This window comes from Helobdella robusta (assembly GCF_000326865.2).
Source record: "Helobdella robusta unplaced genomic scaffold HELROscaffold_5, whole genome shotgun sequence".
Taxonomy (NCBI): Eukaryota; Metazoa; Annelida; class Clitellata; order Rhynchobdellida; family Glossiphoniidae; genus Helobdella; species Helobdella robusta.
This window is the reverse complement of record NW_008705254.1, coordinates 2346793-2373007: the sequence shown is the minus strand read 5'-3', so window position 1 is coordinate 2373007 and position 26215 is coordinate 2346793. Positions and strand designations below refer to the sequence as shown.

The window sequence follows — 26215 nt, the reverse complement described above, 5'->3', positions numbered from 1 at the left end:
TCTACACTCCTTCACCTCGAACTCAACGCTCGCCTAATCCCGACCCTTTCATCCCTTCTCAACACATGTCCATACCACCGCAATCTCGATCTCCTTATCAATGTCACAATGTCCTCATTCAGTCCCATCATTGACATCAGCTCTGTACTACTCCTCCTATCCTTCACTTTAACCCCACACATCATCCTCACCATAGCTCTTTCAGCCCTCTGCAGTACACTTTCCTCCTCTCTCCTCAACACCCAAGTTTCACCACCATATACCATCGCTGCTCTCACACATGCTTTATATACCCTCCCTTTCATCTTCACTGACCATTTCTTTCCACACAATACCCCACCCAGTTCCCTAAATTTCATCCATCCCACACGAACTCTAGTCGTAACTGCGCTCAAACATCCTCCATCCGCGTTCAGCTTATCCCCTAAGTAAACAAAGCTTTCCACTCTTTCAATACCACCACTCAACCCCGTCCTTGCGTCCGTCCTATTAATCACACCATGAACACATTTCTTACATTTGAACGTGCCTTCCACCTTTTTCAGTGCCCCCCTCACACCACTACATCTCTTATGCACCCATTTCTGACATCCTATACACAATACCGAATTAGCCTTCACTCTCCTGTTACATACCCCACAGGGGTCTATTTTACTTATCACTCGCTCCCCACCTTCTCCACTCACCATTACCTTCGTCTTACCAATATTAACTTTTAACCCTTTCTTTTCAATAACACTTTTCCATTTGTCAAATTTTAACTGCAATTCTTCATGGTATCAGCCATCAAGACTAAATCATCTGCATACAAAATCTCAAATAACAACTCCTCCATTATGTTTCCACACACAACATCCATCACAATTGCAAACAGAAACGGTGATAACACTGATCCTTGATGCACTCCTATCTTAACACTAAAAGCGTCCGATATCCCCCTTCCAACCCTCACCTTTGTCTTTGCCCCTTCATACAGCTGCATCACAGCTTTAACAAGTCTCTCATTCACTCCTTTCTTCCTCAACGCCCATTCAATGACCTTCCTCGGTACTCGATCAAAAGCCTTTTCTAGATCCACAAAACACACGTACAATCTTCGTTTCTTCTTTCTATAATTCTCCTGCAACATTCTCACCATGAACAACGCATCCATGTCCTGTCATGTCCTGGTTATGACATTAAACTAACCCTCACTGCCTTGTGAGTGATGTTGGATCATCAAAGGCTAGGCCCACCGCTTATAACTGTGGTTGCGTAAGGAAGGGCGTCCTGCGTAAAAACTAGCCAAAAAATAATACTTATGATGACAGAAATAATAATTAATAATAATTAAATAAATTTAATTAATTAATTAAATAAATTTATTTAATTATTAATTAATTAGTATAAATAATTGCACATGGAAGAATTTGAATGTTTATTTTATTGTCTTGAATAAATATATCATATTCTGCATGTTTCAGTGTTTTTTTAAATGAATTATCTTCGAATGATTAAATGGTAATATATACATTAAAAAATAAAAATTATGATAGCATAGAAAAGTAAATAAAAATTAAAAAGTAAAATATTATCCCCAAGCTTGATTTTTGCAGTAATAAAATGTTATCTTTCTATCTGATCCATAACACTAAAAAGTTGAATGATTAATTTTAATATACAAGTAAAACAATGAAAATAAAATGAATATCATGATACAGCAATTAGAAGCATAATATAACACAAATGATAAACTATTCATCAACATTGGAATCCAATAATGGAAAAACATTTCTAAACGAAAGAAAACTAAAAAATTTAGATACAAACATCATACAAAGATCCAATGGTCATATCTGGCGCTGGTGCAAAGCATTGATTGATATACAGAAACTAGAAAAAAAAATATAAATAAAAAATTTATTTTTGATTGATTAAATAAGAAATACAATTTTGATTAATCAATATTAACACTTGTGTACATTAACTTTTATTCAATTTCATCATATTTGAAGGCATGAATATAACACACAATAAACATTCTAGTGAGACTGACAAACAGAATAAATCTCTTCGAATAGCAGCACTTTTACAAAGCTACCTTACGGTAATGTTTAAAATTTACACACAATACATAAACATGTAGTTCCAGCTACTTTACAATGAAAACAAAACCCTATTCAAACATATCACGATGAGCGAGCAAGTGAGCATCATTGCAGCTCTATACATTATTGACTCATAATTGATATTAATAAACATTAATAGAATTTATTATTTAAACTCATTAACTATATTAAGTTTTCAAAAGCACACCTCAAAGTTTTTAAATGCTCCAAAGAATTTTAAATTCATATTTTATAAATAAAATAAATTCTAACTAATGATTCATGGGGCGCACAGGTTAGGTAACTTCGAAAGAATCCAGTTACGTCTGAAATTGTGATATTTCTTTCAACCTCCCATTTTTTCTTTTTCATTATAGGAGCATCGGCAGTTGGTTTGAAGTAAATAGAAACTGTGAAATATTACCAAAATAGATTTAATTATTTAAATAACAAACAATCACTTTACTAGCTAGTAATATAAAAATCTCATAACCAAACGACCTGTTTGATAAAGTTGGTTTGAAAACTGAGCTCTTTATTACAATTTTCAATCAAATACATATTATGAATAATTATTCAATTACTACGTTATAAAAATTTGTTTTTATCAAATTAATAAAAATAGTGTGCAAGTGAACCAACCATAAGTCAGTCAATTAGTCTGACCCTAAAAAATGATTTGCAGACAACTAGGCCCTGGACAACTCAAGTTGTGGGGGCAAGTTGTCCATATCAGAAAAAAGACACCCAAGGCCAAATCATAATACGGCCCTCCGTTGGGTATGGTAAGAAAGAAACAGAGTAAGAAACAGGAAAAAAAAGTAAAACAAAACAAAAATTACTTGTATCAGCAGCACCAGCAGCAGTCTCATGCTCATTTGCAATCTCACTTTTTTCTTCCATATTTAATTTAAAATAATTAAATTTAACACTATTCAGTCTTTCAGAAATTAACTAAAAAATTTTCTCTATTAATTTTTCTAATTTAAATTCGAATCAATTTTTTGTTTCAACTTTACGTGATGAAGCAAAGGAAAAAAAACTAGAAAAACTAAATTGTGACTTCAATCAAACTAGCGATGGACATTTATTAAATTTACAAATCAATCAGCTTATTAAGCGCTTGTTTCGCGATATTCAACAGCTCTCTTCAATGAATTTTGCAAACAGATGGGTCTTGAGATCCGCTCTGAACTTTGTAAGTGATAGAGAAGTAGCCAGAGAAGTAGTCAGAGAAGTAGGTAGAGAGTTCCAGAGAAAAGGGCCAGAAAAAGCAAATGCAGATTTTTAGCAAAAAAGTGTTTAACACGAGTTAAGAAGTGAGAACAAGAAGACGATCGTAAACCGGGGCGTTTAGGCTCAATTAATATATCTGATTCACTACTTTTTTCTAATATTAATACTTTACATAATATACATGCTAAGCTGACTGTTCTGTAGTTACTGGTGTCACACCTGCTCCCTTCTTGGAATATTGAACATTTTTTCTTAGCTTCGTATATTAGACGTTCTGCTTTTTTTTCCAAATAAAGTAAGGTCTCTTTCCTATTATATTTTAAAATTATTAACTACAACCATATATAGAGTTTTATATTCTATATATATATATGATTACAAATTCTGTTTAGATGAATCATACTTTATTTTATTGCACCCAGTTTTAACCTGTTTTAAGTTGTCAAGCAACGAAGAAACGATAGTTTTTTGGCATGTAGCATGGTTATAACAAAACTATATCAGTGGAAGTTTTATTTAATTTTAATCAAATTACTTTTTTTGGTTAAATCAAGATAAATTAATGTTACCATGTCTATTATTATAAATGCGTCATATTATACAACACATAATTTATGAAAAATGTTTAGCATAAAAGTTTTTCAGAAAACATTGATTTAGATTTAAGCCTGAAATATTAAAAATGTTGTCAAAAGCACGTGAACACGAAGTTTGTAAAAAGGCAGAATACACGATGAACGCTTGGAGAATAGTAAATAAAAAATTATTGCAAATCTTCAACAAATAAAGAATTTGTTATTAACCACATATAGTACTAAAAATAAATAAATCTTATAGCAGAAAACACCATTGAAAGTTTTTTTTTCAATATAAAGCACATCAATTCATGAGAATAAGCAATAATATTATCAAAACAGTAAAACATTTTTAAAAAATTCATGAAAATTGCATGTGCGTGAGACACGATCGCTAAACGATGAAGCCTGTAGTAGTTCAAAAGGCATAAATAAATAAGCAGACTTGCTATTCATGGCTGATCGTTCTTGCACTTTGATTATATATAAATGGTTTCAGGTGCATTTTGTAATGTAATAATACTTTACTATTCAGCGTATGAAGTCTTACGTTGTCGATGCGTGCAACATATTTGTAGTACAAATAAAAATATATTAATTTGGTCACTTACGATGAAGAACTATTTTGAAAACCAATCAATAACACAAAGCTTGAAAATGACTGTAATAAAAATATTCGTGTCAATATACTAAATAGACATATAAAAATATAATTAACATATTAAAATAAGAGATAGTCAACAGCTATTACTATTATTAAATAAAAAATAGGACAAATTGAGAATAATCCATTAAATAATGCTTGCTCTCTTCATTTGAACGCATGCCAGAACCAGGAGGAAGAGTGTTAATATTCCGCCGATACAAAAAAATGCATATGACCAATGTAGTTTAAATCCTTCCGCTTTCACTCCAAACAATGCCACCGACACTAGGATTGAGATAACTGTGTGCGATTGTTTGAACTAACTTTATAAAGGTATCCAATGTCGAATATTGCAAACGACAAAATGATTTAAAATAAACAGAAACTTGCAGACTATGCGTAAATTTAAGAGATAAATTGGTAGTCTTAAATGAAAGAAACTCAATTTTGGAACCTTTTAGACCAATAATTTATTATTTTGTTTAATTGAAGTAACCTGATTTTGATGTTGTGAGGTCGAAGCGCGAACATACAACTCATAAATTAAACATCTATTACATGCATTAAATAAACTAAATATAAAGGGAATAATTCCACGCGTTATGGAAACATTCAATTAGACTGTTGCAAAATATTCAAAATGAAGGAGATTAAATGCGTGACTATAATGAGGCTAGTTGGCAACCGGTGTCAAAGAAATGCGTTCAGGCATTTCATGTTTCGAACTTCTTTTCAAAAATTCTAAATCACGTGTCAATTCTTTATATTATATAATGTTTCCATGGATCTAAACCTCAAATTGTAGTTCTGAATTGTCTACATTCAACTTTCCTAGTTTTTAAATTAAGCTGAAAAATCAAACCTGTGATGACGCAGCAAGCGACAATAAGCTTGAGGACGAGAGACTTGCTTATGGACACGTTGTGAACAAAGTTGTAGAGGATAATAAAAATGAAGGCAAAAGATAAAAATATTATCCCTAATGTTGCAGTGGCTTGGACTCCCTGAAACCAACCTATCAAAATTAAAAAAATCAATTATGTAATAACACATTCATCCGTTTAATTTACGAAAGCGATTATAAGCTAAGTTATTGTGGGCTACACTTGAAGACTAAAAGTGTATTATAACTAACTATAATGATTAATAAATTGTTAAAAATTTTCAATAACATTTGTTAAAATAATAATTGTAATACCGACCATAATTGGCAAATATAGATCTAGATATACTCGTGTAACTGCTCCAAAGTCCAGTCCAAGTATCCGAATAGTGAACCCATCCACATGTTGAGAAGCCAATGGTAGCAAAGAGGATTGCAGCCAACGACGCCCAGAACATTCCTCCGGACAACCCCTGCAAGTTGATCTGGTGCGTCTGTACCGGCATTCCAACTAAATGTAAATCTGCTTTCGGCAACTTAATTTTGTGAGTATATATTTGTATATTTTAATTGTATATGTTAATTCTGTACACTACTAAATTCTACAAAATGTTCATTTAAAAATTGTAAAATTACACCTAGATTTTACGGCAATTAAATGAAAGAACAACATATCCAAAACCAAACAAGCCTTAAACGAGGAAATTGAAGTTTAATGATGAACTAACTAAACACAAATTTTCAATCCAAATTTCGTATGAAGACCGACCAACGAACGTAGAAAACAAAGGCAACCTTCACTCTCCCATGCAGTCCGCTTGCTTTTTTATACCAAGCTAACGCTGCTGCGAAACAAACCGCGCTCGCATCTTACTGGATGCAATATAAACTGAACGACTAGCATTACGCTCAGACATATGTGCCTCTATATTTGCATCTTATAGATATATTCACGGTTTATATACGTGCATGTGTGTAATGTACACACACAAAAACATACACATTTTTCTCACTCTTTATATATATATATATATATATATATATATATATACATAATTATATATATATATATATAATTGATGAAAATCACAGTATGTTCGACGTTAGAAATTGGAAAAGGCGATGCTTTCGTCTGGTGAAATCATCGGGAAAAAAGATACGTCTTCAAATCTTTGCGAAACTTCTGAATAGTTAAACTAGGGTGACGGAGGCTGTGTGGCTGTGAGTTCCAAATTTGTGGACCAGCAACGGCAAAATTTCTATTGGCCACCGTCAAATCTGTTTTTGGCACCAATAAAAATAACTGATTAGTGGAAGAGTATTATAAAAATCATTGAAGTTCGCTTCTTTATACAAATTTCCGTAATTTGATCATGGTTTTCGCACGTTTTAAAGTTTTCAAGAGGGTTCTCATAGTTAAGGTAAACAATTTATTTTTTACAAGTAATTTATGTTGTATTGTCGGATTTTTGTTACAGTACTGACTGATATTTGATAAAAAAAAGACGGTAAAATAACAAACAGATTGAGTCAGAGTCAAGAAATTTAATGACAGAAAACAAGTGCATTCGTTATATACGCAGGCATGCACATTATAGTTGAACAGTAAGATCGGTATATGATTCTAAAAACTGTACTTTAAAACTGCACTTTAATACATCCAAATAAAAAAGTAAAATGAAGTAAAATATCAAATTATATAGACTGCTTAACATGCCGGGCCACTTTAAAACAAATTAAGATTTTGTTAACGTGTGAAGAAGACCATAGAGTTTGTGTTGTAGCTAATCTGCTGAGGTTGGATTATATCGGTGGTTAAAAATCATTTAATAAAATTTTTCTAAAAAAATTAATTGAATGGAAGTAATAAATCTTGAACAAAAAAACTCAATAAGCTTGAGTGAAAAGCAAATACTTCATCGTATGAGAGGGAATGATTAATAAAGTTATTTTCAAAAATATTTACAACATATCATTCTTCCTTAATTGCAAATTTCCGTTGAAATTCATTAATAGTATTTTCTATTTAATATATTAATTAAAAAATTATAACGATAATATGTATTTAAATTCTTTCCTATTCCAAACTCTACATTGAGTTATATCAATATTTGTCATTAAGAAAAACATTCAAAACATTCTATTTATAACCTACGTAACCCTGTGACGTAAATGTGACGCGTGTGTGTTGCTTGTACGTACGTGTGTGTGTGTGTGTGTGTGTGTGTGTGTACGTATGCTCCACGAGATCTGTGAGTGACGTCAACACAGAAGATAATTAATTATCTGTTTAGTGCATGTCCTTCAAATTTTTAATAACACCAAATATCTAAAGGCCTAAGAGAATTAAATATTAAAAGGCTTTCCGCGTTGTACATCATCCTAATGTTTACTTAGCAATCTTAACAAACGAACCATAATGTGTGCTGCTATTGAGTAAACTAACTGCACGATTGTTTGAATGAAAAAATAAAGAGATAAAATAATAAAATGAATGAATGAATGAATGAGCGGTCGAAGGATAAAATGATTAAATGAATGAATGAGCGGTCGAAGATCGAATGAATGAATGAATGAGTGAGTGAATGAATGAATGAATGAAATTAATTAATGAACGAATGAACGAACGAACGAATGAACGAACGAATGAACGAACGAACGAATGAATAAATGAACAAATGAACAAAGGAACAAATGAACGAACGAACGAACGAACGAATGAATGAGCAAACGTAAGTAAAAGAGCGTAAAATCCTGTTGAAAAAATTATTTTCGGGTCTGAATAAGTTTCAATTATAAATGTTTAACAATTAGAAAACAACGCTAATCGTGCAGTTGTTATAATAGGCTATTTCTTATTATTTATTGTTATTATTATTTATAAATTTATTATGTACATTTATTAACAGTTAATTAACTAATTTCGCATCTGCTCAACATGTGCCCGTTCTCTTCAAAGGTCCCAATTAAAAATTATTCAAATTAAACTTCATAATAAAATATCATAAATATATAAATAAAAATAAACTCTAACTATTAAGATGAACATGTATGATTGTAATAAAGATACATATCATTGTAGTAAAGAGATATATCATTGTAATAACGCTATAGAAACAAATGGTATAGTTTAAGGACGAATGACAACATTTTAATGGGAAAATTAGATAAAGAAGATAAATTTTCGGCAAATAAATCTAAAATATTAGAAATATTTTATAATTTTAGTTTTAGATGAATCGGTTTAAAATACTTTAGATGTAGAAAGCCATATACAATATATATTTTTATGTGTGTATGATTATATAAATTAAGAGTGAGTTGATAAAAAAATGATTCATGCTTATTCCACACGCACCAACACACACACAAACACACACATACACACACATGCACGCACACAAAACATACTACGCATGTTTATACAGCTTACAATTTCATATGGTGATACAAAGTCATTTATTATATTTTATTAATTATTAAATAATTTTTTTAAATTAATGTTGAGTTTGAAAGTATTAAAATATTTGAAAATTTTAATCAGTTGAAATAAATTTGCATATTAATTGGGAATCACGGACATTTGTTTAAAATGGACATTTTATGTTTGTGTGTCATATAGATCATAACAAACTGCTTGACAGTATAATGTGAGATTGATCATATTTTAATACTTCTTAGAACTCTAGCCCAATATGTTTGTATAATATTTTTGTTGTTACTGTGAAGATAAATGAATGGAAGTCTTCGTTCACTACTTACTTAAGCCTCGTTAGCAGCCACATCACAATGTTCGCTCCCATGACTCATCATCTCTATCCTCACATTTACATCACTATCTTCATCATCGTCGTCGTCGTCCAACTGTATCATTTGTTTATATCTGATACATATTTAGAACACATGTGCACGCATCGAATTTGTTATGGACGAAACAGCGCGAGTCTGTTCATTATGATTCGCCTATTGATTTCGAACAGCTTTTACTATCAAGCTGGTTTTGTGAGTTCGTTTGTACACTGACTGGTTGAACCAGATATTTAGCGAAGCTGGTGATTTAGTTTATCACCTTTGTCATCTTCTGTCTCTTTGTTATCAGTCATTCATAAACTTTAGTGCTCCTGATGATGATGATGTTGATGATGAAAATGATGATGATGACGGTAGCAAGGAAGATTGATGACGACGACTTTGAAATGAAAATGATAAATACAAGGTGATTAATTTTCAGGGAGTCTGTTTACGAACGAATTACGAAGCATGTACGTGCTAGTGATGTTGTGATGATATAGTGATGACGACGATAATACCGTGGTATCATTATGGGATGATATGATATCATGACATAACGATTTTGTTATTAAGTTGATGAGAGAGGTGATGATATGGTGATATGATATTGTGATGATATTGTGGTGATGTACGACGATACGGTGGTATGATGTTGAAATGATATGATATCATGACATGAGGATATAACGGTTTTGTGATTAAGTTACATTGATGCAAAGAAAATGCGATGATATAGCTATGTAATGATACTACGGTGTAATGTTATAATGATATCATGTTCCCATGACGTACTCATATTGTGATGTCACCATGATATTACCATGATATGATACGATATCATGATTGCGTTACCGAATCATGACGATGTTACGATAATATGATATTATAGCGTTACCAAGAAATTGTAGCAGAACATAGAAAAACAAATCCTATCATACGTACATAAATAACCTATATTTCGCCGTTTGTTTTATAGCCCCAGAGTGAAACAACATTTGAGTCATTAAATGCATGTGTATATGTAGATAATATATGCTTGTCTGTTTGTTTACTATTATCATAACCACTTCTCATCATCATCATCATCGTCGTCATTATCATCACATCATCATCAGAATCATCATCATACATCATTACTATCATCATCTTCATCATCATCATCTTCTTCTTTTTATTATTATTATTTTTTTTTTATTATTATTATTCACATAAACAACACAACAACAACAACATCATTTCTACCATAATATATTGGTACATGATATCGGGTTGCCTGCCTATTTATTTTTAAATGCAGTTAAAAATCCTACGACTCCCTTTCAACGAAGGGAGTTTCATTCGCACACATCACGAGTCACACACACACACACACACACACACACACACACACACACACACACACACACACACACACACACACACACACACACACACACGCACACACACACACACACACGCACACACACACACACACACACACGTGCATGGTTGCATGGTGGGCTGGCAAGCAGGCCTCCTAACCCCTTATTTGCATGTCATGTTATAAAATTCCTCATATTTGCAAAAATCAAGGCTAAGCTAAGCTAATTTTGTTGAAACATCATCGTCATGGTCGCCATCATCATCATCATCATCATCGTCATCATCATTATCATTATTATCATCGTCCTCATCATCATGTTTTGTGTTTGTATCATTATCATCATCGTCATCATCACCATCATCATTATCATCGTCGTTCTCATCATGTTTTGTGTTTGTATCATTATCATCAGTAGCATTAGTTTCGTCATCATCCATTTTATAGGCTACATTACGAATGCAACAATGTTTATTAAACAAAACAGCGAAACAATGTGAGCAAAAATTTCATGTTCTATAGCCATCACCATCGTCATTATCATCTTCGTCATCATAAATTTCATCGCAGATGCCAACATCATCATGATCATTAATATGCTTAATATCATCATCATTGTGTGTGATCAAAATCATCACTTCATCATCTCCACCACCATCACCATCTTCTTCATCATTATCTTCTTCTTCATCTCCATCATCGTCTTCTTCATCATTATCACCCTGATCATCGGGGGGATGATCATCATCTCCACCACCTCATCATCACCATCATCATCTCAATCATCTTCAGCAACATTTTTATCCCATCCAGCATCGTCATACATCATCTTTATAGTTTGGTTTCTATCTTATTCATAATGTAACATGCGTAACAAAACATCACCCGCCAGCTGCCTAGCGACTCACGCGCATCCACGCATCGTCACAAAACAACACGCGAAACATTACAGAAACACACAACCAAACATCAGGCAACACAAAACGTCACGTAAAACAACACAACTTAAACTTGCATAATAACGCACAACAACGCACATACAAAGCACATCATCACAATTCAGCATACAACTACAAAACACTGACTGATCTATTTTTACACTACAGCTCGGTAGAGTAGATAGCTTACGTAAGTTTTAATGCATTGTATGTACTGTGTATGTATGCACACGTGCATATGTATGTATCATTTTTGTTGTATGTATGTATGTATGTATGTATGTATGTATGTATGTATGTATGTATGTATGTATGTATGTATGTATGTATGTATGTGTGTGTGTGTGTGTGTGTGTGTATGTATGTGTATGTATGTATGTATGTATGTATATATGTATGTATGTTGAATGTATGTTGTATGTATGTTTGAACGTATGTTTATGTATGCAAAAGTAGTTTTAGCTTGTGCTTCGAGCTACTTGCACACAAATTGCTACAACTCTACACCGTGGATGGATGGATGGATATATTACGTGCTAAGTGTGTGTCTGGCTTTGAGGAGCATGTGAATAAATAAAATGCAGATACAGAAGCTACTTTTTTCCACATTCTTCTATTATTTTTTTTTTTTCAAAAAATAAATATTCAGAAAATAATCAATTTTATTCAGTATTTTTTTCAAACGCGCAAAGCCAAAAATTACGGAAAATAGATTTGTAAGCTGTCATTACTATGTTGGTAATAATGGTGGTTATGGTTTGGCTATTGGTTATTGTTGGTAATAATGGTGGTTATGGCTTGGTTGTTCATCTTCCTAGTGCAAGATGAACTTGAGTGTTTGTTATTCAATCGGCGACATCTTCTCCTATCGCTAACTTCGTTAAATTATAATTGATCATAATGTGCTTCATTCTTTAAATAGTGCAAAGGGATGTATTTGCCTGAAAGTGCAATCAATTAGCAGAATTGAATTCTACGTTCAAGTTCGTTATTATCAATTGAAGGAATAATTGCATTTCCATTTCAAAATAATTAAATTTTTTATGCACTGAATTTTTATGTTCGGATACTTATTGTTGAAAAACATGCTTGGCAATTATTGGCAAAATTTTAAGTGGGAAGTTTATATATCTACGTTTATGGTTATGGTGATAAGATAACATAAGAGTTGCAAATGGTGATAAGATAACATAAGAGTTGCAAATGTCGCATGTGGGTGATTTTGTTTTATTATAGCTCGTTATACATTTATCAATGGAGACATCTAACTGAACTTGTGTACTTTTTCTACCTTCATCGTTCTCCTCGTCTCCATCTCATCGTCATCCTCATCTTCATCATCACAAATATTATAAGAATAATGTTTTATTTTAATTGTCATCATTTCAGTTAGTTTATTTATAACAGAGCATTAATTTACACCCGTGTACAATTCAAACAACCAACAACGACAAAACAACAACAACGACGACGACGACATCAACAACTACAACAACACACATACATCTTTCACATTTGAAAAGTTCAGCTGTTATAAAATTAGCAGCTATAAATTATCGCATCGCGATTATCATAATTGTTGTAATTATATCGCCAACGTCACCAACGGTTTGCATTCCAAAAATATTTGCTTCAATGGACCGGCCTCTCGCTGGCTGGCTGCCTTCGAAAAACTTCCACCTTTGATTTTCAAGTAATTTTTTAAGGATTATTTTTGGAAAGGTCTCTTTACTTATTTAGTACAATAATAGAATAAGGCACATCCCGGTTGAACCACAATAAAATTCGTGAATCACGTGATTGAACGGAGGCACGCAATTTAATTTGAATGTTTCAAATGGTCACACATTTTAATATAGTTGAATTCTTGTCGATGCCCATTTATTATTTAGGCCCATTGTGGAGGCCCATATCTGGACGTAGATCTAGGGAAATCATAATACAACGAGTTGCTGGCAACAGTTTGTTTGATATCATTGTAACGCAGCAAGACAACAGTGCACAAAAAACAAACAAAAATCAACAGATACGACGCAAATTGAAGTTTGAAATATTAGCTAAACTGTTTGGGAGGTTAGAAAATATGATGCTTTAAAAAATAAATTTTAGGAGGAAAAATAACTTAACGCTGGCAAAGATGAAGAGTAGGGATAATTTACAGAAGGCAGACCTGTTTTGCTACTATCTTGGCTTTATTGGCAGTAAATCTGCGGTTGTTGATGCTTGTTAGTTTGTCACGGAATTAAATTTCGCTACATTAAATTTAGCGTAAGAGCGTTTAACAGGAGTTAAGAAGAAGTGAAAGCGAGAAGAAGATCGTAAACCGGGGCGTATTTATAAGTGGGTACTTAGGATATAATTTAAATTGAGACTTGTATATTAATGTGCAAATTTTAAAATTTCTTCCATATTTTATAGATAGCCAGTGTAAGAGAAAAAGATATGAAAAGACATTTTAAAACATACTGACGTCTACCGTAAAAATTTGAGAATTTAAAAAACGAATTAATATTTTTTCAAATTGTATGTATGTTTTATTTGTATATACATAGAAAGAAAATTATGGTAAATAAAATTTATTTGTGATTTTTTAGAGAAGATAATTGAATAAAAGTTTTTCTCTTTTAATTTCTTTATTAATTTTTGTACATCACCACCCGCCAAACTACTTCTTCAAATGAAAAATTATTTTTGAAATTTCATCCAATACCGAATAATAATCTAATTAATGATTAGCAGCAGCTTTTCAAATTAAACACAATTTTGAAATTTGAACATCATAAGAAACAAAATGGTATAAAAAAACTTGTAAAATGAATAATAAAAGCTGTAGTCCCAAGTTAAATATTGGCAGCTGGTCTCTGGCCAGGTCTAACTTCCAGGGCCCAGTAGTACATCACGACAGCCGCCGCTAGTGCAGTTCCAGCCACAAAGAACCAGAATGAATAATAGCGATTGGAATTTTTCCCATACACGGCAGCTGCGGCTACAAACAGGATGACTGTGGGAAAATATAAGGTGTTGAAATACAAGACTATCTTTGCTAAATATTAAGAATCTTATTTTGAAGACGCTCATTGACTTTATAAATCAACGTTTAAAATCTTTTCTTGTTATAAATAGAACGTTTTTCGTACGTGCTGTGGTGATAAACGGTATTATTACAAAATACAAACAAATTATTTGATAACTTTTTAATTGCTTCTCAATAACATTTTTTTTATTACTTCTTTATAATATCTCAAAGTTTTACTGAATATTTTTATAACTATCATTATGTCTGCAAAAAAGCAATACTGGAAAATCATGTTATTTAAAATAAAATTAGCTTGCAATAAATTCCTATCAGCACATTTTAATGTTACCTATCATTGAAACAAACCTGCAATTGTTGCAAAAATTTTCAAAGAGAGCCTGATGCCGTCCGATCGATCAGCGAACAATTGGAGGAGTAGAGAAATGAACAAGAGAAATATACCAGCGCCACCCATGCCTTGCACTGCTGTCAACCATTCTAATGAATTAAAATATTTCATTGAAAAAAAGAATTACATCGTTCAATCTTGGTTTAATAAATTATCATCAAAAACTGTTAAAAATTTTGATCGAATTATTTTAGCGGAACAAAAAATTATTTGAGAACATGATTTAGTGTAGCAATATTTTTTACTAACTCTCGTTTCTATAAATAGATGTGTCGAACTCGGAACATTCGGACTAAAGACCAGTAGAGGCATAGTAAGCTTGGCTTTCAGTTTTAGTTCATTTGTCCGTGAAGTAACTGGCGACAATGAGTGTCGTCCCCAGCCACAAAGCCGAGAGGCATACTTGTGATGAAGACATTTTTAAGGAATCTCTGTGATAGTTCAAAATTTTTTTTATTAATTTTTATGTTACATCATTTTCGTGATTATTAGGAGATATTAAAAATCACAACAAAATTTATCTCACATCTTACTTATAAAATAACGGCCAATCTACTCCAATCTAAATGATAAAATTAATGTTTGTCGGGATGTGACGATTAGTCAACTTCTTAGTATTAACTTTTCATTTGGTCGTCTTTATATAACTAAAGTTGGGACGTGCAGGCGAATGGTGGCGTCAAAGGGGATGCATCAATTACATTCGTGTTCTGCTTGATCTGACGACTGAACGCATCAAGTGATAGAAGTATACCATGCAACGAACGTCAATCAAAACTTTTGAATCATAATTACTGACAATTTAATCACTCACATTTTTTAATTGATTGGTTATAAGTTTGATTGAATTAGAGGATATAGAATGAAAAATGTTCCTGGAACTATTCTGAATAGTGTGAAGCTTTAGAATACAAATTTACCGTAAAATTTAAATAAAACAATACAAATTGAAGAAATATGGAAAAAACATTCAATAAAAAGTTATGAAAGACAATTTTAAAACGAAATTTAGCTTTTAAGTGTATATGACATACCTGAAATAGGTTTTGTTTACAACCAACTCAACATTTTTATAACTATAATAATAATCATAAACATTTGACGAACACTGCTAAAGGTATCAAATGTAACATGCCCGAAGTGAGATGGGTAGAAGCCTTTATGTGACAGGCCTAACTGATTGAAAATTAACCCAAACTTGATTTCGTAGATTTAGTGTTTGACCTTCAACTTTTAAACTTTGTAAACAATTTTAATTTTTTAAGAAATTCGTTAGCATAAATGATATGAATGTGCTGTGGTTATTTGATTCTATTAAAATATGACGTTGGTTTATATTTCAAATGACATATATAGAATATATTGTTATATTATATGCATATATATATATATATATATATATATATATATATATATATATATGTTTCAGATGAATCTTTTGAAAACGAAATGATGATAATTTCGCACTATGTCGAATATTAATCATCGGAATTAAAATTCCATTGAATAAATAATATGAATTGCAAATAAACAAATTTACTAATTATTAATGAAATAGCAGATAAATACATTAAACAAATAAATATACAATTCAATACAAAAACGAGTCAGAACATTATATATTAATTAATTTATAAAAGATAATATTAAGTAGAAAAAACGAATAGAACGAGAATAGAGCGAAATAAGGAAAAAATTAGTCAGTTGACAACTAAAAACTAATTATTATTTTTATTTATACAAATATAAATAAGTGTTTAAAATAGTTTATAAAAGAAAAAAAAGTGTATGAATAGAAAATTTTTTAAATAAATTTATAGATTATTCAACTGACAATAATCTTTTCAACAATTTAATTGTCTTTAAAAAAAATTGAATGCAAATTCGTAATAAAATTATGTTATTTTCGAATGAAAATAATTTGACCAATCGTCACCTCATTATTTCCTGGTAGTAAAATAATTAATATTTGACGAATTTTGTCATCCTCCGATCAACCACCGACTAAATGTCAAAAATTGGATAAATTAAATTTAAAGAATATTAATATTATTATCCCAAATAAAATAAATTAATTTTTTTTAAACATAAAAGAGATACATGGTTGTATGTGAATGAATGAATAAATGAATGAATAGATAAATGAATAAATAAATGAATGAATAGATGGATGAATGAATGAAAGAACGAATGAATGAAAAACAGAACGAATAAACGAATGTACGAACATGACGACCAAAAAAAGGGTCGTCACCCACAAAAAACATGTTACAAAATTCTTCCTCTCAGTTAACTGGTCGAAAAAATTTGCTATTTAAATACACATGCGGCCCTTCAAAAGTCAAATAGTTCTCAATGCGGCCCTTCAAAGGTCAAATAGTTCTCGATGTGGCCATTCAAAAGTCAAATAGTTCTTAATGCGGCCCTTCAAAAGTCAAATAGTTCTTAATGCGACCCTCACAGCAAAAAGTTTGCCCACCCCTGCGATAGATGTAATATAACTCCGACCAACTTCATATATTTTTAAAAACTAATTAAATGAAAAGTTGGAATGCGTTTGTAGTATCAAGTCAAATAATCGGTAAGTTACGGCAAATATAAATTTTATAATTTATGTTTAAATATATTTAGATTGATCATTAATTTAAGAATAAGTTTTCGGATGTATTTTTTTAACTTTAATATTCCTTTTTATGTTACATCGTAAAAATGATTTAAATTAAAATTTTATTAAACCAATTTGAACATTCTCGAAGTTTCATTGAAATGCCCTCACAAACATGCGCCTCTTCTTCATGGCTTGCAACGACAATTGTTATCGCTAGTTACTTCAAAGACAAATTGAGCAAGCTTAGTGATTACACATTATTTGAAAACTCAGGTCTATGGTCCGAATGTTTCGCTTTTGACACATACCATCATAGAGATGAGAGTTAGTAAAAGTTATTTATAAACTGAATACTTTGTGTTAATTTTGGTATTTTTGTTTTGACATTTAACATAAGTTACTCAGTCATGATTGACAATAGCATAAATTGATGAAATAAGATTAAGATTGAACGACTTATTTCATTAGGATGGTTGATGGATGGGAGGTGCTGGAATATTTCTCATGCTCATTTCCCTTCTTTTCCATTTCTTCGTTGATCGATCGTACGTACAGCACCAGGCTTTCTATGACCATCTTTTCAACCATCTCAGGTAAATTTTGAGTTAAAAATTATTTTAAATTTATTAACAGGAAGAAATCTGTAAATATTTTAACCAATGTTTGTGTTTATAAGACTTATTTAGGGGTTTTTACAGTTTGCCGTCACGTCTAATGTCAAATTCGTAGCAAATTTAAAAACTACCATGAATAATTTCGAAAATGAATAAGGATTTAAAATAATTTCAGTTTGAATTTAAATTTAAGCTTGACAAACTTAGAAACAAACAAAATCGAAATAAATATTTTGATTAAATAATGTTTTCGTTTTGCAATTTTAATAATTAGTATAATCAGGTGAAATAGATAATGTTGGACCATTCGTAGATTTTTATTCTTACTATTAAAATAATTGTTATTATTATTATTATATTATTATTATTTATTCAATTAAAATTATTTTCGCGGTACCTACTACTGGCTCTAAGTTGTAATGGATAATTGTTGTACGGTTGTTGTTGCTATCATAATTGAGATAATAATTACTGCGTTAACTATGTAATAAGTTATGATCAATTTTCTAGTTAGAAGACATTTATTAACAGCACTGTACAATGAACAAAGTATGGTTCGCTAACGTAGCTAATCAAATTCGCAAACCAAACAATCAGACAAAAAGAAATTATTGATTAAAGTTAATATGGCTATGACAAGAATCAAATTGATGATGATTAAGATATACAACCCAGAAATTCCAAACTGTCTGAATAATTTTTATCTGCCTCTCTCGGCAGATCCTCTCTAAAGATGAACAAATGATGAGTGTCATCATCATCGTCCTTGAATAACACAGAGTATAGGTAAAAAATGTTTTATTTCAAATAATAATAATAATAATAAATAATAATATAAAAAAAATCTATGAAGCTAGGTATTTTCCAAGCTAGGTTCAACAAAAACGCTTGCCATTTTAATATTATTATTAACTACCTCTCACATGGCATTGAATTTTATTTTCTCAACATTAACAAAAGACATTAACGCAATGTAAATATAAAATTATTTGCATAGTCTAATGTCAACAACAATGCACTTTTGAAACATTTTGATAGCTACTTGCTAGTTCTATACTTCTACTTGTGGCCATATATATAGAATAAAATATTCTATATTATATTATAAAACATATGTTTGTAGCATAATCGTTTCAAGAATTTTGTTAACTTTGCCGCTATAGCATTTATTGTTATTTACAACCAAATTAATAGGGAAGCAAGTTTTTAAAATGATATTTTAATGATGAAAAATCATTAGAAAGAGATGAAAATGAGAAAAAATTTCAGGGCTCTAACTTGTTAATTGATATGCTTAGGCCAAATATAAATTTTCTTTGCCCCTCAAAACATTATAAAACGCCAAGTAACACAAATGCAATAAAAAAACGCTTGTAATCAAATCGAAAAATGTACAATACACGAATAAAAAAAAGATTATCCGGTTGCTGTCAACAGGGTATAAAGAATAAAGATCCATATATAAGCACAAAAAATGATACAATATGATTTTGCCATGATTAAGGCCTTTCTAATACAAAAAATCAAATGCTTAATAAATGTTATTTTGCTGCATACAATGTACAAAAAAAAATGTCATAAAACTTTATCGTGTAAAGTTATAAAATAATGTTCCTGTACAGATGATGAAACAATAAAAAAGTACATTCAAGGTCAGTAGTTTGATGATAACTGGAAAAAATTTGACCAGCACACCAACCACCATCCATTCAAAAGATGCTGGCTCTCCTCATCTGCATGAATGAGAGGACGAGAACGACAATGGTGATAAAACCTCCGATGATGAAGAACGCGTAGGACCAATGCAGCTGGAAGTCACTCGCCTTCACTCCATATATTACCACGGTTATAAAAATCATCAAAACTGTTTGGACAGTTTTAATTTAAATTTCAAAATTTATAAAGTTATCATTAAATCAAATTCATAAATTGAATACATTTGAAACAAATGATTTCAGGGCTATCAGGGTCAATTTTATTTTTTATATGAGTAATGCAATCAATCAATCAAATATTAATAGTCCAATTACTAAAGACTCAACTTGGCTAACCAAAATTCGCAAAACGAACAATTATGAAAAAGTAAAAAAATAAAATAAAACGAAATAAAAAAAATAAAAAGGCATTCATGAATATTCAATAAGCAAAACTATGACGAAAAATAACTACAACAAAACTAAAACAATGCGAATATGTATGAAAATTTAAAATGCCCATCATATAACCTGTTGCTATCAAGCAGGCAACCATCATCTTGAGGGTCAGAGACTTGCTCAAGGACGTGCTGTGCAAGAAGTTGTAGAGCAAAATGAGGATGAAAGCAAACGATAAGAAGATTAATGACAAGCATGCCATTGCCTGCACTGCCTTGAACCAATCTGTTCAGGTTAATTTTGTTCTTTTGTCAACAATTCATCAATAAATTGACAAACATTATCAAATGTTATGTTTACAAGTCTTTTTGTTTGATTTTCTAGATTAGTGGTTAACAGGCAATAATGGAAAATCTGCAACATCAAATTTGAAAAAACAATTAACGAATGAATGAATAAAAAAATTTAATTTATCATCTGACCATCGTGTGCAAAAACAGAGGCCCCTGAATATTTATGACTCGCCCAGAGTCCCGACCAGACATTAGTCTTTTGAATGCGTGTCCAACCATCTGACGAGAAGCCGATAACAACGAACACAACCGCGGATAGGGAAGTCCAAAAAATTGCTCCAGATAAACCTTGCAAGTTTATTTCGTGTGTCTCCACTGGCATGTTCGATACAGTGAAACTGCAAATAACATGGCTACTTTTAAATTTTCATCAGGTTGTCACCCATGCATGACAAACAATTTGAACACAAAAATTCAACATAATATATATTATTAAAATACATAAAACAAGTTTGAAAAATGTATCCGGCCACTTACCTACACAAGATGTGAAACCGAATTTAAACAATTGATCAGAAATTGTATTTAAAAACAAGCTAGAATTGAATTAGCTAGTTAAACGAATGAATTGATGAAAAGCTATGAAGGACGAAAGTGCTGTGTAGCACACTTCAAGTTCACTCTTCCTTATATAACTTGAGCCTTTCCTAACTCATGCGTTTGTTAGAAAGCACACATTCACATGTGTGCCATATTTGCGTATGATTCATTAATACAACGTACAATATTTTGATTAATGAATGATTAAGTTTTTAATATTGACATATTCTCAATAGATTTGAAGTTGACGTTTTATAGTTGAAACCGCATATTGAAATTTTAAAAATAATATGTTAAGTTGAATTTTCATAAAATTTTATATTATTTTTTTGGTAATTATTTATATAATAGCCAAATTAAACAAAAATTTTAACCCGAATCTGTCTTCAATCAAAATATCAACATGGATTATATGTTAGCAGCAGTGCATTTATTATTTGTTCAACAGTCTGGCAATTTTCATGCTTCAAATTGATGAAGAAATTGTTTTTACAGTTTTATCTATCCTCATTAAGTGAAATCGACAATTTTTTCATTCCCAAACTTGTTCACATGTCTCTAATGAATAAACAGCTAAATGTATGTCTGGTCTCAAGAGGTCTGTACGTGTACAATAACGTAGCAGCTTCAACAGAGTTGACATTCAAAAGTGTTTTAACTGATGATGACCGGGAAAATTAAGATGAGGCAAGAGTAGGTTGATTAAATGTCAAGTGATTGTTGAATAAGTGAATATTTGTTTGCATAAATTTGTGGGTGTGCTTATCTGCCTGTGATTAATCTATGATCAGTTGGGTACTTGAAATAAAAATAAGAGGTTGGACCTGGCCTGTGACGTCTTTAATTCAAATATTCTCAAGAACATCAAAAAATGGGACTAATTTATGATTTGAATAATTCCATAATAATAATAATGTATATATATAATAAATAAATTAACAACCGTGCCCGTAAGAAGTCAAGAGAATAAATTTGCGTAGAAGCAAAGAATGTATTAGCGAACGAAAAGTTTATGAACAAATAAACAAAGGAATGAAACGTTTCTTGCTCTAGTGATTATATCATAAAATAATCGTTTTAAAAACAATTTTATCGCATAAAATGTTAACAAAAGAATGAAAAATAATGTGCTCTCTGGTGAATTTATAAGCAAACAAATTACAATAACGAAAGCTAATAAAATAAATTATCAATTTTAATTTTTACGATGTTTTACATTTCTTAAGCAATCTAAAAATTTCCTTCAAGACGAGTGGTTCTTATTCGAAAAAAATTGACGAAAGTGAAAATGTCCACAATTAATTTTGTTATTATTTCAAATAGCTATAGCATAAGTCGAACAGGTATACATGAGGATTATAAGGCTACAAAAAAAACAATCCTTCAGTTTAAAAGTTAACAGCTGAACAATTTTTGTTTGCATTGTACATACAGTTGTTTACTTTCAAACGATTCACAAGTACTTTTGGTTGGATAGCTTTGTCTGTGCGAGTTTGGTATGACCAGGCTTAATACTAACATGATAAAATTTATTATTGCAAATGGACAAATTGTTCATTTATAGAAATGTTTTCTAATCAACCTGCTAATAATATATTAAAATATCAAATCATTATATAAGGTATATGTTTCATAAATTTGTTATGTCATAGTAGTCAACAAAAGCGTAACTTTAATTTTATGAATGGTTTCGACTGATGTCAGAGAAATGAACTCAATTAAAAAAAATTATTCCCTTTCAAGTTTTAATTTATCGCTTTTTCAAAATAAGTGTTTCTAAATTTGAAACTGTTTGGAAAAGTAAATAGGCCATAGAAACTTCAACATAAAACAACATTAAGATCGACATTTTTAAGTGGATTAATTTTTGAACTACTTATTTCTTTACAAAGTCAAATCAATACCTCAAATCATTTTTACTCGCATTATTGTCATTAGGTATTATACCAAGAATGTTGTCAGATGACATTAAATAATTCAATATTATCATACGTTACATAATTGCAAAGCGAATTTGTTTTCATTTGTTGACTGGTTTGTCGATATACAGATTAGCATTTAAGTTTTTGGAGATGGTATGGTCAAGTTGACGAGAGGAACGTTGTTGATGGACGTGGGGTCGTAACACTCCTTGCCGTCATTTCCAGGATTCATCTGGTACACCACCAGGAAGTAAGTTATGAAAACACTTGCTATCTGTGAAGAATTTGATGTCAACTCTATACAGTTCAATGATGGCTTTTAGTGTTTTCAAGTATTGCTTAGTAATTTATAGGAAAAATCTCGTCGAAGCTATCTCGGTTGACCGCTGTTCAGTTTATAAGTTTTGGTATTAAATATTTTGAAGTTAAAAAATGAATTGAATCTAACGGTGGTAATTGTTTTTTTGTCGATGGCAAACATGCGGAGGATGGTGAAGCTCATGCCATCCTGTGCGGCGGACCTGACGAGGAAGACGAGCAGGCTGCTGACCATGTCCGACGAACACTCGAACAAATCAATCTTGTGCAACTTTTCCAACACCTTGTTCGCCTTTCGGTAATATTGTATTTTGAAGCAAAATTACATCGACCTTAACAGCTTAAATTAATAAATAATAGATTAATATATAATACAGTTTTCATCATTATTTCGTTTCCGTGTACAACTTTATGTTAAAGTGTTGTGTATTTACAACGGTTTACTTAAATAAATGTCATTTTTTTAATAATGGTTAGATTATTATTAATCAACAAACTGCGCTAATATGTTTTATAATAGATAAGTACATTTTCACATTGTGAAAAACTAAACTTGATATATCAAAGAAGTAAAGAACGTACATAATTGCTCAAAAGAACGCAGGCTATCGCTATGCAGGCCAAATATGATAGGCTGAAGGCACTCCACAGGACCATGAAGACCACGTACATCGTGTAACTCTGGAAGTCGCATGTACGTAGCAGAAGAACATACAAGCTCACGATGGCTTCCATCAAAAATCCTATTATTCCGATGCCATTGCAGACGCAGATGAAGCTATCAACGTTTCGGACAAGCTTGGTTGTCGATTGATATCTTTGGCGGAAATATTCAATTGAGTTTTTAGCAAATGCTCCATCGTGATCGCTGATGACTTTTTCTATACTTTTACAGTACAATTTTGTTGATTTTTTTGACAAAGTATTGATATCTCCATCTTGAGAATTGTTGAACCAAGCTGCTTTCGATGGAGCAATCGAGTTTAATTTGTGGAAGAAACAGGAGAAAATGTTATCATGTTTTATTTTAATGCTACCACCATGAATGGTTTTGAGAGATGTTTTCAAATCATTCTCCAAATCTTGAAAACACTTCCTCAATGTTAGCGACACTAACATTGTGAATGCGACGGCAAACACTGCAACTGCCGGCTCGTATGTAAAATAAATTGAAAGAAGTATTTTGAATGCAATATTCAAGTTCTATGAAAAAATGTTACAAATAAGTTTTTAACAATTAATTAGTTAATTAGTTTGAAAAAAAAATGATTTACCGAATTTTCATATTGAATCCAAGAATAAAGTGGAGTGGATGCCACTTGGAAAGCCCAAACGTACATAAACATACAAGCTATCAAACAACATGACGCCACCAGTACAGAAACCATTGAATAAACCGCTAAAAATGTCGACGCTTTATATAAGAATTTAAAATCATCTCCTCTGATTTTTGAAAGTCCTGTGATTATGCTTTCCATTCTTCCAGTGTAGCAAGCATAATAAAATGCAGATTGATAGCATGCGGTAAGAAGCGAATATATGAATATATCCATTTTGAGAAAGAGATTTGCATTGAGACGATCTTTGCTGTTGAACAATGTCAAGTATCTCAAACAATTTACCCAATGCATTATTAAAATTACTGTGGGGTAAAATATTTTACGAAAATTTTTTTTTGGTCTGACTCCATTTTGCGCTGAATTAATTTGAGGTTTGTTTAAACTTCTTTCCAACTTCAATGAAAGGTCTGCTTTCCTCCAATTGCATGGAATCTCGATCGTTGAAATGTTTACTCTACTTTCATCATTTTTATGCTCTGTTCCATCACCGATCTCGGAAATTGTATTAAAAGCTTCTTCTTCACGGCTGATATCAAAGTACATTCCAAAAAATTTCAATCCCATCAAGAATATCCTCATAGAATGGCGCGCCAACTTTCTCTTTTCATTATGGTCAGATTCATCGACCATAGAAAAATCAACTTTAGACTCGTGCGTCCGATCTTTGACGCTGCTATTTGCACTGTCCTGCATGTTCATCTCGCGACGAACTCACTTCCTACACTGAATAATTACTTTCTACGTGAAATTGTTTTTAAAGCTACCAGACATTTGAAACATAATTAAATAAATACCTAATGAAGGTTTTTACAGAAAAAGTAAAGTCCATTAAAACAGTCAATAGATTTTTCGCTACAGAGACAAAATCGATTTTTATTTTAAAATGCTCAAAGTAAAAGTATATGTTGTTTAAAAATGTTTATTTTAAAATGTTTAAAATAAAAAAAAAAATATGATTAAGTTAAGTTGTCGTGTCGTGTCGCAAGCGCTTTTGTGTCCGTTGGAAATCCATAAAATGATATTTAGACAGAAATATGATGTCGCATTTTGTTTATTCAAAAGTTAGTTAAAGTAATTGTTTCAAAAATATTTAAAAAAGTACAGATTTCAAAATTGTGCTAAATTATGTGTCGCTTATTAAACCTCTCTGTATAAAACCTCTTATATTAAGTTTTCTTGGTTAGACTCTCTTGCTTGTTCTACTCTTCTTAGAGAATTTAGCATATTTCAGACAAAGAAATGTTTGATATACGTATTTGGCGTTAGTTGATGAATTAATATTATTTATGAATTAACGTTTTTTTCTCAAAACCAATTTTTATCTCCCATCACTTTGAAAATTTACGTTAACTTGTTCCCATCAACTTGTTACTTGTATGTATAACATACACCTCTATTATTATAGTGATCCTTCTATCTTTTTTCCAGACGTTGTTCAACTAAAAGTAAATTTAAGTTTTCAACTGAAATCTTGTTGGTCATATA

At 31.2% G+C, this 26215-nt stretch overlaps 4 protein-coding genes across 4 annotated transcripts; all 4 read right to left on the bottom strand.

Moving 5' to 3' along the window:
- Positions 1-1570: 1570 nt before the first annotated feature.
- On the bottom strand, positions 1571-2498 carry HELRODRAFT_68015 (hypothetical protein; the record flags this gene model as incomplete). Its single annotated transcript, XM_009026927.1, has 3 exons — positions 1571-1630; positions 1810-1872; positions 2361-2498. Coding segments are annotated over 3 exons (261 nt in total), but the record flags the coding sequence as incomplete, so codon positions are not given.
- A 1324-nt stretch (positions 2499-3822) lies between these two features.
- Positions 3823-5933, bottom strand: HELRODRAFT_189177 (hypothetical protein; the record flags this gene model as incomplete). The annotated part of the gene is made up of 3 exons (XM_009027221.1): positions 3823-4844; positions 5407-5559; positions 5747-5933. 3 exons carry the CDS (start codon positions 5931-5933, stop codon positions 4690-4692), a joined length of 495 nt encoding a protein of 164 aa, XP_009025469.1. The 3' UTR covers positions 3823-4689.
- A 13940-nt stretch (positions 5934-19873) lies between these two features.
- HELRODRAFT_163319 (hypothetical protein) lies at positions 19874-20932 on the bottom strand (the record flags this gene model as incomplete). The annotated part of the gene is made up of 3 exons (XM_009027220.1): positions 19874-20028; positions 20390-20542; positions 20740-20932. The coding sequence occupies 3 exons, from the start codon at positions 20930-20932 to the stop codon at positions 19874-19876; spliced, it is 501 nt and encodes a 166-aa protein (XP_009025468.1).
- Positions 20933-23208: 2276 nt separating this feature from the next.
- HELRODRAFT_163318 (hypothetical protein) lies at positions 23209-25429 on the bottom strand (the record flags this gene model as incomplete). Its single annotated transcript, XM_009027219.1, has 4 exons — positions 23209-23388; positions 23521-23682; positions 23973-24593; positions 24665-25429. The coding sequence occupies 4 exons, from the start codon at positions 25427-25429 to the stop codon at positions 23209-23211; spliced, it is 1728 nt and encodes a 575-aa protein (XP_009025467.1).
- Positions 25430-26215: the final 786 nt, after the last annotated feature.